Source organism: Adelges cooleyi, unplaced genomic scaffold (genome assembly GCF_023614345.1).
Source record: "Adelges cooleyi isolate 19-005CV unplaced genomic scaffold, UGA_ACOO_1.1 ACOO_flye_CR_arks_rails_tigmint_CR_PRNA_247, whole genome shotgun sequence".
Lineage (NCBI taxonomy): Eukaryota > Metazoa > Arthropoda > Insecta > Hemiptera > Adelgidae > Adelges > Adelges cooleyi.
This window is the reverse complement of record NW_026095912.1, coordinates 5,225,541-5,243,100: the sequence shown is the minus strand read 5'-3', so window position 1 is coordinate 5,243,100 and position 17,560 is coordinate 5,225,541. Positions and strand designations below refer to the sequence as shown.

Here is a 17,560-nt window from a genome sequence, read left to right as displayed (position 1 = left end):
AGCGTTTGTACAATACAATGTTTATATTATTGGCGTTTGCTCGTAAGTCATTTATTACAACAACTATTTATTAATGATGTATGATGTTAACTATAGAAAATAATAAATATATTATAACTACGATTATTAAAAATTGAATAAATAAAAATAAAAAATATGCGATAAAATTGAACACAATTAATTGTTTTTCTATTGTTGTTATCAAGTACTTTGGGCTGATATCTAGAAATTATAATGAAAAAAAAAAACATAAATTATGTTTACTTATTTCATATCAAACAACGGCCTTTTTTCTGTTAAACGAGGTAAGTGTTTATATTTTCAATAAAGGTCACGGCCCGCTTATTAATTATTAAGACAAACGTAACGAACATAAAAAATAAATTTCCCAACAAGTTACATATTATATTTTGTAGGACTCGGTCACATCGAAGCTAAACATTTTAAAGTAAAGCTTGGTTATTAGTATAGATGGTTCGTCAACATATTAAAGAAAAAAAAACTTTGTAAAAGTCTAAATCCATTGATGTAACAAAATTATGTGATAACTGAGAACAGTCGACCGTCAAATAAAAACAGCTCCTTTAACTGTTGTAAATTCAATTAAAAAAATCAAAAACTCTAACTCAAAGATACTTTTTGATGATTTCAAAATTAAATTTGTATTTTCACTAGCATACTGTTGAACATTTATGCTGGATAAATGAAGGTTAAATTTGGAATTATGGATATATATCCTCAAAAATATCATTGTTTTTAGAATTTATGGATACAAATAATAAAAAATAATTAGTTGTGTACTTTGTATTTTGTATAATGAGTTTTTGAAATATTTTTCCTACAATAACTATTTGTTGTATATTTTTTGTATACGTAGTTTAAATAGTACTTTAGAAAAAAAACTTCCTCATAGTCTTAATAACTTTGAGTTTGACTAGGTTTTGACATTTTAATAAGAAACATTATATTATGTTTTGTACTATTATTTTAGAGATGGAGTTTCTTTGAGACAATTATCGTACCCAGTACCCACTTCTAATTCAAGAGTGTGGTTATACATTATAATATTATCAGTGCCGATGTAGAGTCGATTTAGGAATAGACGACCATCGTGTTGGACCTAATATCATGATTTCGACCGAACATCCGGTCCCGGTACAAGTGGAATAATGTATAAGCACCGTGAGGGTATCTTATCCACTTCCGTCCGTATCGTTTTAATAATTCCAAGACGAACGCACTCGGTAATTATTGATAACCGATTTGCATACAGTCGATGAACGCCACAACTGTTAACACTATATCCTTTTGGATTAATAATGCCCACGTTGCAGTATAGCAACGGTCGAATAGGCTGGATCAGACCGACAACCCCTCGTTGGCCAAGTAAATTTAGAATATTATGTTAATGAACAAAGGAAGGTACCAAGTATGAACATTATTTCAAAATAATTATAATATATGACAACCGAGGGTTAAGAATGTCTGATGTCTTTCTCGAAAAACGTGACAATGTCAAATCAGCAAACGGTTTGATATTTAATTACAAAATAGGAAATTGTCAACAAATTGCGTTATTCTTCTTCGCTTTGTGCTATAAAATCAGGGTAGTTCATCTTTGTGCTCTCCATTATCTACTTGTACAAGTATTAACCACCTCTCAAACCTGCTGTTTTACTTTTTATTTTCTATCGCTTTTCATTCTGTAAATGCAACTCAATCGATCAAATCAATTGACCGTGTTGTTATTTATTTAACGCTTATTCATTTGATCAAACTTTCATAAACTACTGTCTCTAATTTTGTTCTGCGATTGACACCATTTTCGAACTACCTACATGTATAGTACGCCAATTTTTTTACATATAAAACTATTTTGTGTTTTTTATGGCAATTTTACGGCTCGACGATTTGTCATGTTTTTTGAACGCATTAATTTGACCCGTTTACATACGCTTTCGATGGATACACATTAAAATTTGTCTCTGCAGTAACAAGTGCCACGTTATAATATGGATATACATATATTGTCATATTTTTTTTTTAGCCTGTCCTATAATCATTATACGGTAAGTCGCGACAGACGCGATAATATTATGTTCTATATGGAAATCGAGTACTCGAACCGAAAGTGTGCCATAAAGTGGCCGAGTAGTTTATAATTTAAACCCGGAGAACATATTATTGTGTATGGAAATGAAGTAAAGACGTGCATTGGCAATAATAACGGCTGCGAGGGCGGCAATGAATTCCGAAAAAGACCTTTAACGTTGGAGAGTTTATCATACACATATAAGTAGATGCGGATGCGCATGTAGCCAATTTCACGGGCTGTTGCTGTCTTGTAATCGGTGTAATTTTTGCTCCTACACGATTTCCCTACTCGATCCACGGTGTTTCTTTTATTATCATTGTCTTATAACAAATAATAATCATAATAATATCACATGCGACACCGCACCCGACACGACGGTATAATATTAAAATGAAATATCTAATATGGGCGTTTTCATACCTACTATTATTATTATGGTAAACGCACTCATCCCGAGCCGTACTAAAAAAACGGTATTATCGTGAAAATTGTAAAAATTAAAAAAAAAACCATTTCAAATACCTCTCGGGCCAGCTTGATAAAACATAATCATAACATCAAGATGCCCAAATCACTGATAACACACAATAGGGCACGGAAAGAGTCGAATTAAGATACAAATAAAGGCTAAAACGCCAAGTCATTTCCTAAGGTGGGCCAAACGACCAAACCGATTTCAAAACTTTTATTTTATTATAAAGTCCAAAACCTTTTGGAGGGAAGCGGCTAATTTTTTTTTTAAATTGTGTTATAAGCGTTTGTATGTTTACCATTTACTCGTTTTTTTAACTCATTAAGTTAGCTTTTAAGTCCCCGTAAAAAAAGAAGTAAGCTTTCCATAAAAAAAAATGAAATCCTTCCGATAGATACTTCTACGAACGTTTATTTTCCATCAAACTTTTATTATTACTCTGGTAAAAAAAAACTTTAAAAGTTATGTAACTAGAAAAACTGTTGTGGGAAACTAGGCTTTTCAATAATAACTTATAACTTTTTCCTAAATTGTTTTATCCAAAATCGCACTAGTCAAAATGTGTATAAAGTCTTGTTTTTTTATTTTATATGAATTTACTTTCACGCTAAAAATACTCAGTCTTTATAAAGGGCATATCATAAAGATGATATGGAACCCTTTAATTCCCTTATAACATTCTAAATTATTTTGAAATATCCCTATTAGCGTTCAGTTAAAGTTTTTTTATTTTCAACAAAATATTTATCTCTTCTTGAAGTATTTCTGTTATGTTAAATAATCAAGTCGTTTACGAATAACTTAATTTACATAACACAAAACTAATTTAAAAACAAAAAAATAATTTTACCACTTTATAGGTAGTAATAACTCGAACAGCAAAGTCCAGTAGTTTGTCTTAAATACTACACCTTAATATTGAAAGGTCACATTAGTATAATTAATTTATACTGATTCTCGTGACTTTTCTATGGAACAAAAAATAAACAAATAATCGATTACTATCTTCTTTTCTTTTTTGGAAAATAGCAAAGCATTAGGGAAGTGAGCCATAATATTATTAAAAAAATGAAGGCTAACTACGTGATAGTAAACTACATTTGCAAAAGTACACCCTTATCAAATTCAACCGCAATTTAAAACCAAACGGTATACCCATGCCAATACCGGTTTTCTTAAACGCCCAAAATCATAAACTTAATACCATAATTAGTCATCTAGTGTTGTTAAAAGGTAGTTTGAAAAGTTTAAAAATAATTTTAAACAGTAAACAAGTTTATTGGTTAAACGATTTATGATATTTTGCACAATTTTCTTTGTATTAACTACATAAAAAAATGCCCGTTTCTGTGCAACACCAAAGACTCAGTACAAATAGGCAAGCACTACTGTCATATTGCCAAGCACATATAATAATAATATAATATAAGGCATTGTCGGTGGGCTCTAAATCACACTTGTAGACAACCGGAGCGTGGGCGTGTGCCGATAAAGGGTAGATTCGCCTTGGAAGTTATTATCGCCGGCAAGAGGACGGCCGGACGTTTAAGTCGTTTTTTATGTAACACCTCCTCTACATTATATCGTCTCTAGACGTTTGTGGGACTTAGAAGCGCATCATTTGTTTTGCTCTTCTTAAGTATACATGTGTATATTTTTATCTCTATATATATAATTTTGTTTTATATATATAAAGTAAAGTGATAATTTAGACTACACGAACGATATCAAACCAAAAACAGCTAAAACGCCGCCGCCACAACCGAGTTAAAATGCAACAGCTGCTGTCGTTTGTTGTATTTTATAATAAGATTATTATATAGCGTATAAAATAGCTCCGAACCCATCCCGAGCTATTACATCGTATTAAATTATTAAACTTAAACGACAGGCGGAACTAGGTATGCTATAGACAGCAGACCCTTATCTGTTACGGATTCCAATCATCCTTAAGGTTAACATTTCAAGAGGCCTCTGAAGTAAATATTTTATTTAACATGATTTTACTTTTAATAATTTTGAAAACAATACACATTTATTATACTGATTTTGTTTTTTAATTTACTAAATTAATATTTTTACATTTAATGTGATAAAAAAATATTGATACATTTTTATAACATTTACTAATATACTATCAACGCAAATGTTCAAAAAAATCAACTATTGTGATAGACACTATTGACAATTGAATGAACCAAGTAGAATAATATATAATTATATATATATATATTTTTTTTTTAATTTAATCGAAACTAGAATGTGTCTATAAGAGACATTTAGGTATTTGGGGTATGTTATGTAAGAAAACTGTGGAATTGAATAATACATGGTGAGTAGAATAAAATCTGGCAACTGGTGTGTTGAGCGACAAAAATATATTTGGTATCACTTTAAAATTAAGTAAGCATTAGTTCCATTTAAAGAACATAGAACTCTCAACACGTTTTTATTGAGTTAAAGAGAAATGTAAACATGTAAAAAAATGCATATAGCATGTAAGATAAGTGTGTATAATAATATTTTTATTTTTTTTTATTTTTACACGTAATAAACAATCTGTATCAATTATACTAGACACAATAAGAATACGTGATAAATGTTATAAAATCATGAAGTTTTGTTGAAAGAAGCCACCCATTGATAACACTTTCTGTTAACTTGCTATTAATTTAATTTAAGAGATCTCGACACCAATTACGCTTCAGACGTCTCGGAGGATTACCAGGTATTGTAGGGGTGGCGAATTTTTTTATTAATGGATTTGGATGATTATTTAGGCGGCTATGGAATCTTTTATAAAAGATTTTTGCTTCATCATTTATTGTTTTTAATTTTAAGTCGGAATGTAGTGTATGATTTGACACGTAGGGTGGAGCATTCGTTAGTTTTCTAAGTGCAATATTTTGAAAGGCTTGGATTTTCATTATGTTTGACTTTTTCGCATAGCCCCAGAGTTGCATGTATAATAATATAAAAATATTATCTTTATCCTTTGATAAATTATATTGTTTAACGAAATTTGACGTGTTTTTTTTTTAATTATAATAATAATATGCCATTAACATGTTTTAAGCAACGGACTAGAGATTAGCAAACCTGACGATGTAATAGGGGAAATATTATAAGACGTACAGTAGTCGGGACGAAAAATGAAAACGTTCCACACCGTTGCTCAGAAATAAATATATATATATATATATATATATATATATACCTCTACACACGAACATCGTGTCGTTAAGCTCTACAAAGGAGCCACTGCCTCGTACTATCTTAAGTACGCAGCCTTCTTTGCGTTGCCGTTCGAACTTAAACCCCTCGGGCGGCCGTCCCGTACCCGTCTTATTTCCACCGAAATCAAATTCCTGACAACACAATGCAACGCCCAGCCTTCACTACGATGATCGTCCGACAAAAATAAGTACATATCTAGTAAAAAAAAAAAAAAAGAGAAAAAACTTGGGTAGACTAGGACGGAGTGAACAATTTGTTCGTTAGTTAATAATTTAGACATAGATAATATTATATTATAATGACATTCCAATCTCAATAAGCAGCCCGGAAAGTATTTTTCGTTTAACATTCCGCGTTTTGGGATTTAAAATTTTTTTACAATATCAGCACTAGTATTAGTTCAATGGCAAAAAAAAAATCTGATCAATGGTGTCTGAAGACTGTAGTCTTATATTTTGGTCATCTCTAACAATCGAACGGGTGCCTGGAGCAACGTTGAATGTTAACTTTTTTTCAATTTTACAGGTGAACATTTTTAGTATTTTTTTGCTTCATCCAACTGATAAACAAAGGCTTTTAAACCACGGATTACATGCGGTTTGTTTTTAAGGAATTTTGTATGGGCAATATTTAAGAAAAAAGAGGTTTTAACAAAATGTCGACCGTGCCAATTAATTTACCGGTTAATTTGTAAAAGCTTCGAGGTATTATTTTTAATTTAAATAATTTGTTCTATGAATAAAAGCTATTTTGGTTATTTTAGATCAAAAAGCCAGACGAAATTTCGACTACACAGTTTGGACCAATTTCAATTCTGTAAACAAAATTCGAATTTTTTGGCTACTTTACTATGTTATGTAGGTACCCGAATTTTATTTAAACATTTCAGTTTCTTGTAATTAAATTAATTAAATTTGCAATTTTTTCAATATTGAAACCCAATTCTTTTACGTAAAAAAAGCAAAACATCTGTTTCCTACATAGCCTAGTGAGCTGCCAAAGAACTCGAATTTTTTTACAGAATTAAAATCAGACCATTCTCAGTAGTCAAAATTTTGCAGGCTTTTTGGTCTAAATCGACGAAAAAACAGAGCGCATGCAATCCCCTTAAAAATACTTGAATTTAACTTACTTCTCAGTATTGAAAAATACTTCTCGCAATTTGTTGAAATACTAAAAGTAGAAATCAACTTTTTATTTGACTTTTGATGTTGTTTTCAAGCCACATATAAATCTCCTAAACCGACAGAATAAGTAAAATATATTATGTTAAATTGTGTCTGCTGCAAAATTTTTATTGAATCGTTGTCAATAGTAGTTCCTTATAGCTTTTATACTTTATATCAGTTGGTTAAATTCAATACTTACCCACTTATACTTAAATATTGGTAAGGTCGGTTCTCTTTGCGCCGCCACTTCATTACACGTTTCGCAAACCTTTGAACTGATAAAAATAATACAGCCAAACGACTATATATATCGCTGTTTGCGGATTTATTTATGCGACTTTTGGCGAATAACGAGAGGCTCTCAAACGGCCGTCTCGCTAACACAACAAAGTTGGTAAAAACTACAAACGACGTTTCAGTATTATAATATAAACGTACAGGTGGGGGGGGGGAGGCTGGGAAAGGAAGAAGGAATAGTAAAAAAATGCAGAAAGAATTCGGAAAACAACGATGACCGGGAATTTGAAAATATATGTATACACTTTATTCAGATATATATGTATTATATATATGTGTGTGTGTTTCTTTTTTTTTTAACAAAGAAGATTACGCGCAGAGGGGGATTTAATTAAAGTACGGCGCTCCTCTTTGCTATTCGAATGTCCTTTTCACCGTCTACCCATGCCCGTCTTTCCCCTCGTTTACCTCGTCCCAAGTCCGAAAACCTTTGGACGACGACCGGTGTTTCCCTCTTTTAAGAATAAATTATACCTATACCGGGCTGGATTGCCCGAGACTAACGTTTTGTATTATTAGATTAATATGTTTTATTTCATACCAGCCAGTCACATCAATAGGGGAAATTCAGATTTGTTTTCATAAAATACCTTTTGTCGTATTTCATGTATTATGCTTTCTAGAGTAGACATCAATAACTGTTTGAAAGTGGAAAAGTTCAACTATGTTTGGTTGGACATCAAATACGGGGAATAAACCAATAAGATGATTAATGAAATACCAAAAAAAAAAAGCCTAATTTAAACACCAAAAATAACATAAACAGAGCTAAAAACAAAGTATATTAATCAAAGGTCAACTAATAATTTAAACCATTTTCTTAGTTTTGGAGACAAAATTGGATAAAGAAATTTCAAATATAGTATCTATACAGTGAGGGTCACGAAGATTCGACACACAATCACTATAATGTTATACAGTAAATATTTTGTGTTATAAAAATTAAAATCATTAAAAATACAAACCAATACAGTACAAATTATTACAATTTATACTTTATTTTTTACAATTTGATAAGCCAATTTAAAGGATTCGTTTTTTTTTCTGTAAAGTTTACTGGCCTATATAACAAGTTTTGAATAATTATACTTGGAGTAATTAACGTTTATAACTGTGAAAGAAAGGAGCACAGTGGAGTATTGTTTTTATCTATGCACAATTTCCGCCCCGCCTACTCATATAAACGATAATAACTCCTTAAGCATTTATTATTAAAACTTCTTATCGACCAGTCATAATTATCAGAAAAACTCTTCTTTTTGAAATAGGTCTTGACCGTAAAACTTTCATAAACTTTATTTCGTCATGAAAACCCTCCTTTTAAACCTGTATTTTTTCTCGAAGAATTTAATCACTTTAACGGTTTTCGTATTAAATGTGTATAGTGCATATCGATTGTGCATCTATGCACACGGGTTTACTTATTATTTTCACGTGCCAGTATTTTACAAATTGTAATTTAAGTTGTTACATTTCACATATTATAGAGTTTTGAGAAACGTGTATACAAACAAATATTAAACAAAAAAATGGTTTTTATCAAGTTATTCAGTTTTTGTTTGTGTTTAGACCTTGGACTAAATGTAAACATAAAGTTATTTTTTGTTCGACTAATCAAGACTTGTGTTATTTTTGGTACTTGAATTCAGAGTCATAAGTCTCTTCAACAAATATCAACTGTTGATTAATAGTAAAAATAGGTACAATAATATTAAGTACATTAATCATTATTGCCATTACAATACTATTATCAATAGTTGTATTTCTACTGATTCGCGTCTAAACGTTTATTTGAATGTAATTTTATGACATTGAGTCAGCTTCGTCCAACTCAAAACCCGACCCCTTTGTACTTGCGTTTTGCCTTATGAACATATTCTGTCGATAGTCATTGTCTGTACCTAATCGTACACACAAGGGGTTTCTTTTTAATTAAAATTTCCTATTTGTTTTACGAACTATTAAAGGCATTAGTTATAATATAACAAAATATCTATGTGCTCTATCTACCTTAACACATTGTATAATTGACGTTTTCAACAAAATTTTTGCAAAAACTTTTTTTTAAAGATATTAATTTTCTACATAGTAAATGAATATGCTCAAAGGTCTCAACTTGGCACACGCTGTCACATCAGAATAAGTGCAATTGTATGCAATATCCGTTTTGCACGCTCCACTCGGGTCGTGTCGCTTGCTTCGGTTAGGGTTTTGGCATCTGATGTTCAAACGAGATAACGTGGGCACATTTGTCGACATAAGCGCCTTTGCCGGCTCTTCATCATTTGTCAATCGCTATCGTTTTAACTGGCACGCGAGCCGTTTACAACAAACGCATTATCGGCCTGATTCGAACATCGAACGTTGACAAATTGTAATAGAGCTTTCTTAGTGGGTACACTTGTATGGCTTGTGGCACCTCGGCGAGGATTACAAGAAGATTTTCGCGCAGACGACGACAAACGGATTTGTTTTTGATTTTTTTTAGACAACATAAATTATTGTAAATAACGAATCGTAAAAAAATTACCCCCCTCCCCCCCGAATCCGATAATGTAATTATATAATTTGTTTTATGAATTCGCAAACGTCAAGACGTGTGTCTTTTAACAAACCTACACTGTGTTATCGGCTGTTAAATCTGAAAATGAAAAAATAAATAAAAACCGCCAAAGTTACACTCCATCTGTCCTCTCCTGTGCTCTGGCCACGGCATTAGCGATGAGAATTTCCAGTTTTCACAAATTCGAATTTATCAATTTACTCAGAGAAATTTTTTTTTAAATTAAGTAATAAAATTACTCGTTTGTAACCGTAGTTCTGTTAAATAGGTAAACATTTAAAAAAGTTATAACCTGATTTGATTCTCCGGATACTTAAAAAATCCGAATTTCAGTCACCTAATTTTATTTTACTATTTAAAAATTACACAATTTTAATATTTTTCTACCACGATCATTGTTAAATTTTGAGTTCAGTTATTAAAATACAGCGCGTAGAAATTTAATTTTTCTCAAAACGTGAAGTCAAAATATGTCTGTGTAAGAATAATATATTCGATATTAGTAGGTTCAGACAGTAATTTGCATTAAAAAAAAAGTTTCAATGTCATTGTTTACATCAATATGTTGCCTGTATATGTCCTAATAGACCGTTTTATAGACCTGTCCGGTTGAAGTATATTATGAATGGCACTATTCTTCCGGCCTAATTTTGAGCAGGCATAGAACAAATGTAAAATTAGCAGTAGATAAATTATGCAACTTAACGTTAAAACTATTAGCACTTGTTATTAAGGGTTACTATCACTATTAGTGTTTTTGCCGTATGTCAACTAGTAAGAAGCACAACAAAAAATGTAATTACTCACAAATATATTTTATTATTAAGTCCATTTTACTGCCCTAGTTATACAACACTAGAAAAAAATGCGTCTCGCTTAAATTTGGCACATGAATTATTCACGATCACGTTATTTTAAAAAGTTTAACATTGCATACCAGACGAATATTTTCTAAATGTCTACTACTCAATTAGTTTCACGGATTGCGGACACGTATTGCTGCAGTGAGAATAATTCCGCTTTCTTAATTATTGCCGAAAAATGCTTACATCTGTATTATAATATTTTAAGATTTATTTCGGTATATCTTGTTTCTCCCGGTTAGAAGAGTTGTGCCGGTTTTATTTCTAATCATTTTCACAATTATCTGAAAAAATGCAGTTACTTATGGTAAGTCGAATATTTGTTGAAAATGGATTTTCCAGTAATACGTGTATTATTTTGCGCAGTATTATCGGTTAGTTAAAACGAGTTAGCAAGTTAAAGACACTTTTACACTTGTAGCCTTTCGCTTTCATTATTTGATTTTAAACTACTTATTTATTTTTTTTTTACAAAGAAATAATTACAAATTAAAAAAAAACTATTTAAGGAGTCAAAGAGATATGATAAATATGATCGGAGATGTTTACAAAATGCTACCCTAAATTTCTGCAAAAAAAAAAAAAAAGGTTTCAATATATTATTAAATATTATGGTTTGAATAAAAAATTTGTTTTTTTTCATTTATTTTTAAAAAAATGTGTGATTGATTGATGTTGTTTCCTTTGGTTTGGCTTTATATTAAATTAGAATGTTCAGTTTTTGAAAATGAACAAATTTATAATACAACAAATACACTAATAAATAAAGTCAATTTAAAATAACACTTCTAAGTAAGATTTAAAGTTAAAAAAAAACAAGCACAGCGAAAACCATAACCAGTACAGTAAGAAAGTTACACAATAGCTACTTCGATGCGAATTTCGGTAAAATGTCATAAGAACCCAGCACAATAAAAAGTTAGCCTCCCCAACTTACTGTTTTGGATTACAAACAAATTAACTATACTTATTTAACTTACTTGATTACTCAAAAACTATGAAGTAAAACAAATCAAGCAATCTAGAAATGAAACAACGACAAATGCATTATTAATCCATTTGTGTTAGGTAAGACGTAGAAGAAATAAGAAGAAGAGAAAAAAGGTATTGTAGAACTTAAAACTCAGTAATGCTTTCTTTATAGAAAGAAAGCAGTAATTTAGCGCCTAGCTTGGTCAATGTTAACTATTAAAAATTATTATTCGCCAATTGTCTTAGATAGGTACTAATTTTTTACTGTGCTGGATTCTTACACTAAAGCGAAATTCGCATCGAATCATTTTGATTGTTATTAAATACCTTTCAAATTTAATAACAGTTGTATTGATCCAGCTGAGCTAAATTTATTACTGTACTGGATAAAATCGATAGAACAGTGGACGGAGAAAAATTAAAAAACAAAATCAATCATTTAGTAATATTATTTGAATTAATGGATTTAATGGTTTAGGCAATTTTTATGACAGAATTGAAGAACAGCGTTATATATGCTTTGCCCGTTATTCTATCTTTGATACTAACATTTAAATCCAGCAGAATCATACTAGACTGGTACCGCATGTATTCGATGGCAAGGCTACTTCCTGGACCAAAAACTCACTGGTTCTTTGGAAATCATAAAGCGTTCATGTCTAAGCAAAGTAAGTAAATGTTTTAAATTTAACTGTAAGTAATTTCATACTAATATACCTAATACTATTTCAGCCAAACTTAGAACTAGTCATACAGTATTATTATATTCTATAACTTGGTATTCGATTCAAAACAATCATTATTCTACATTACATGCTTACACATGTGATCTAAGCCCAATAGAATACTCGCACTCTATTCTTTATTTTATTTAATATACAAATAGTTCATGCGGATGATTTTCAGATGTATCCATGTCACTGAGAATCTGAAAATCGTCGGCATGATATTTCAATCCATGCAAGTTTCAAACATACATAAAAATTCAACATTCATAAAAATATTTATTTAAAAATAAAGTCAATATTAATTTAATGTATGTAGTTTAAATCTAATATTTTTTTTTTAAAAAAATTCCCAAACATTTTTTCCACTTTTAAGGAGACTCTTAAATCTTAATAGGCCGTTAAAGACTAAAATTAAAACAAACCAAAAACACAATATAAACTTCAATGTTTTAAAAGATTTATCGTTCTCTTCTAGAATGGAGCTTTAAATTACAGTTACATATTATTACAAGAAAAAACATTCCAATAAAACTGTCAACTAGACTCTTTTATAGCATAGTTCGATTAAAAATTTCTCAAAAAATACTTGATTCATTTTATTTATAGAATTGTTATACTATTAATTAATTCCTTATTGTATTTTTAAAAATTTACAAAAAAAAATCAAGTATTTATTGTTCGTATGTAGTAACTATGCTAATTAAGCTATGTAATGGTTTTAAGATTTTTTTAATTACGCCATGGAATGGAGAGAATCGTCCCCATTATTCAATAGAGTATTTTTGATGTTCCAACCGATAATCATTATTCAATCGCCCGAGGCAGTTCAAGTAAGTTTTAGACGTTTACCATTGTAGTAATACACATAGTATTTTTTTAGATTATTCGAACTAAACAATATTATATTTTGAATATGAAAATTGTATTCATCGTTCCAGGCAATTATAAGCAGAAAAAACAAACACAACGAAAAAGGATACATTTACAATAGTCTCAGGCCGTTGTTGGGCGAAGGTCTTATCACCAACAAAGGTAAATGTTGTTTAACATTGTGTTGGTGTGTTATCTATGCATCCAAATTAGTCGTTTTAATTACACAAATTGTACGAATAAAATCACAGAAAAAAATATCAGAAAGTGATGAGTAGGAAAAATAAATAAATACTAATGTATAAAACTGAATAATGTATTTTGGGTTTTTTACTTTTTTAATTTTTATCATACATTTAAGGACTTATATGTGAAAATACTTTAGTCTTACATCAACTTTTTAAATGATATATCATATAGAATAGCTTTGATTGCAGGATGATAAAAAGAAAACATCAAAAAATATTTATAACTAATATGTACGTATCTGACACCATTCAATAGGAGGGCGAATTTTAAATAAGTCGATGGGGTTTAATCTCTTTCTGTGATTCTTGTTATTAATTTCGAATTTATTACTTTCTAGCAATCTGTTAAATACTTATGCTTGGGTTTTTTTTCAATCAATTTTCGTTTACAAGCTTGTTTAACTTTTTTTTTTTTGCTTTATCGTTTAGACGCCAAATGGCACATGCATAGAAAACTGATCACGCCAACGTTCCATTTCGCTATCCTCAAGAGTTTTGTTGAAGTGTTCACGAACAGAACTCGTCAGTTTATTGAGGACCTCAAACATCTCGTTAAAGATCAAGACCCAACAAACGATTTCTTCGACATAAGCCCACACACCCGAGCTCTCACTATGGACTTCATATGCGGTAAGCGAACAACCCTTACAACACTTGGAAGTCCATCTATAGGCGTTACAAACCGGAAAAGGAAAATAAAACAAAACCTACAATGCTTCTCCAAAAGAGTCATGAATTAGGACATTTGTAGGACGATCTTATTAGATCATTGGATCCCTCTAGAATGTCCTTGAGACATTTATTATTTCACTAAAGAAATCCTTAGGGATATTATGAGGATTTCTGGCGCTATTACGGATAACTTAGCATTATCTCCTATATTCATACACTGATATATTTTTTGACTTTTTACAGAAACAGCCATGGGCATACCGTTAGACGACGATACGGAAAACGATAGGTGGAAAATCGTCAACGCCATTCACAGGTAATTTTTTCAAAACATCATTCAACTGTGAGTAGTTTTCTTTAAACGATAGAAAGTTTATTTGTTTTGATTAATCTGCCAAGTACGGCCGGTCAATGTCACTATTCTGCGAATGCTTTCAACTTTAGCTAAACTCAATCGCTTTTACCATCTTAATAATCGCCCAATACAAGATTGTTCCAATGATTCCTTTTTAGACTAGAAGATATCGCTACGTACAGAACGATCAGGCCGCTGCTTTGGCCAAACTGGATATTTAAATACACACAAAAAGGAAAAGAAGAAATCATATACAAAACCGTATTGCATGCGTTTACAAATGACGTGAGTATGGATCTTGGGAGTTTGATAAAGATCTTTTGAGGTTTAACGCTTAAAATCTGTCTGCTTCCAGTTGATAAAACAACGAAGAAGAATTTTAAAAGATCAGCTCAACGAAGAGTGTTACGGAGAGTTAGAAACTAAAGGTTTGATCAGTAAATTGCTATTAGCGTCGTTAAATACTAACTCCTAATTCTGTTGAGCATCTCACACATCAATCTCAACATTCTTAATGCAGCTAATAAGTTTCAATAACTCTAAATAGCACATTTTTGTCACACGACAAACCTGTTGCCTGTCTTGACCGATTCTTCTATTCTCTACTTTGCTTACCACTTGTTGTTCGTTATTATCAGTAACATGAAACATCAAAACAATTTATTATACTCTTTCTTCCTGATCAGATTATTGTTATTCATCCCCATCGACTCATATAAATGACGATTACAAATTTTAGGCAATAAAAAAGCCATATTCATGGACTTGCTCATAGAAACATCAAAAAACGGAGAGTGTTTATCAGACGATGATATCCGAGATGAAGTCAACACGTTCGTCTTTGCAGTAAGTTAACGACCGTCAACTGTCAAGTATTAACACGAAGTGATAGATTATTATATAATTTTTTTTTCAGGGTCAAAATACCACACAATTAGCCATCAATTACTGTCTATACCTATTGGGACACAATCAAGCAGTACAGGTAAAGAAACAATAGTAAAAAACCAATTATTATAATATTATTCGTACAATTTTGTTATTATGATGTTACACTAAAATGACTACAAATAATTCTACGAAAATTGTGTTAATTGACATTTAATTATAATTAAAATATAATATTATTTAGAACAAAGTGTACGAAGAACTTCTAAATATATTCGGTGACTCGGACCGGGATCCGACGATGGAAGATTTAAAAGACATGCGATACTTAGAAAACTGCATTAAAGAAGCGCTCCGTCTTTATCCGAGCGTGCCACTTATATCGAGAAAGCTAACAGAAGACGAGCACTTTGGTATATAATTTAATGAGCTTAATCTAACATGATACAATCAATCTTTTTGCATGCAGCAAACGACATTTCGTTCTAATATTATATTCTGCTCAAAACTCTCATTTTTAAGACAATAATGTCTAAAGAAGTATTCGACATAAGAGCAAGCCATGTACATTCGAAAGCACATTTTAGGCGCGTTAACAACAGTTTAATACTTAATTTTTTTTTTTTCTTTTAATCAGGAACATACGTGTTACCCAAAGGAATTGACACGTTTATACTACCGTACATTTTACACAGAGATCCCAAACAGTTTCCAAACCCCGAATCATTTAACCCGGACAATTTTTTACCAGAAAACTCCAAGCACAGACACCCGTACGCATACATACCGTTCAGCGCCGGTCCCCGAAATTGTATTGGTAAGAATGATTTTTGTTTTTATACATCTTTTAGATACACGTTAAATCTTATATTCAGTCTGTTTTTTAGACCTTACTTTTCTAAAAAATAAAAATATATAAAAGTTTCCAATCCACTTGGAAATAAAAACTAAATAATATGTTTTCCTAGAGTTTTACTGTTGTTTGGCAAATACAAAATTTGAATGAACAGATTATAGATTCCTTTTTTTCTATAGGTAAAAAATTCGCCGTGCTAGCCGAGAAGACGGTCATTTCGGCCGTGGTCAGGAATTTTGTGGTCGTGTCCAAAGATCCCAGGGAAAGTATGGTGGTGGTGCCCAACACGGTGCTGGTCCCCAAAAACGGCATCAGACTCAGTCTGAAACCGAGAAATCGAAAATCCTACATTTGACACTAACGTTATCAAGTTGTCACGGACACAATATTTGTATATTTAGTTACTTAAAGAGATGAACCATCATTCAGTACAATATCATTATGCCGTGTGTCTACTGTATCGTAAGAAACCTTGAAGTAACGGTGTGGTAACTACCGATTATTGTACTTCTTTCTTTATAATTAACACTGCAGTTGGAAATCTAAGAGTGTAACAAAACATATCTAAACAAATTAGAAAATTTTTGTTTTCCCAGCAAATATCATTATCATGTCTACGTCTCACGACTCTCCGGGAAGTCAATAGAGCTACACGTCCATACGTTTCTGACTAACCCAACTTGAATCCAATATTCGATTTTAACAAATATACTATTAATAATATAATAATATAATAAACAATTATATTAATAATAATAATATGTAAAATATTGTCTTGTTTATGGAAAATTAACATTTTATTTAAATATAATACACTCTCCAAGTATTCCGAAGAGTCAAGAGTGCTATTTTATTAATTCTAGTTGTTATATATCTTACCGCTGTGCTGTAAATATATTATAAAGGCAAATTTTATATTTATTTTCATGAAATTTCGTCGTTTAATAAAAAACAAAGACTGTTGAGATAAAAACAATAAATACTTATTCAAATAGTAATAGCCATTTTGTAGTTATTTCTAAATTAGGACAATTTATAAATATATTAAAATACCAGTTGTTATTTATAAAATCAAAATTTGTTTTTTTTTTTGTTAAAGTAGTATTTTTTATATCCTTAACTTATTAGATATTTAGCTAACATTCACTGAGTACAAAAAATGAATTACCTTATTTAAAATTTTTGATAATCTGTTATTTTTTTTTTGTCTGTGGCTGAATACACGAAGCAATGCACAAGCAGACTCTCACCGGATGTAAGTATTTAAACCGAAAC

The 17,560-nt window shown here is 30.8% G+C and overlaps 1 protein-coding gene across 2 annotated transcripts; it reads left to right on the top strand.

Annotated features, from left to right (window-relative positions):
• The first annotated feature begins 10,818 nt into the window (after positions 1-10,818).
• Positions 10,819-17,233, top strand: LOC126836345 (cytochrome P450 4C1-like). Of its 2 annotated transcripts, none has more exons than XM_050569600.1 (13): positions 10,819-11,003; positions 12,233-12,336; positions 13,120-13,226; positions 13,335-13,428; positions 13,944-14,144; positions 14,430-14,502; positions 14,700-14,826; positions 14,897-14,969; positions 15,281-15,387; positions 15,458-15,526; positions 15,674-15,842; positions 16,067-16,246; positions 16,465-17,233. In XM_050569600.1, exons 2-13 carry the CDS (start codon positions 12,255-12,257, stop codon positions 16,638-16,640), a joined length of 1,458 nt encoding a protein of 485 aa, XP_050425557.1. In that variant the 5' UTR covers positions 10,819-11,003; positions 12,233-12,254; the 3' UTR covers positions 16,641-17,233. The 2 variants fall into 2 exon arrangements, with proteins under 2 accessions (XP_050425557.1, XP_050425556.1); XM_050569599.1 differs by having other exon boundaries at positions 12,147-12,336.
• The last annotated feature ends 327 nt before the right edge of the window (positions 17,234-17,560 follow it).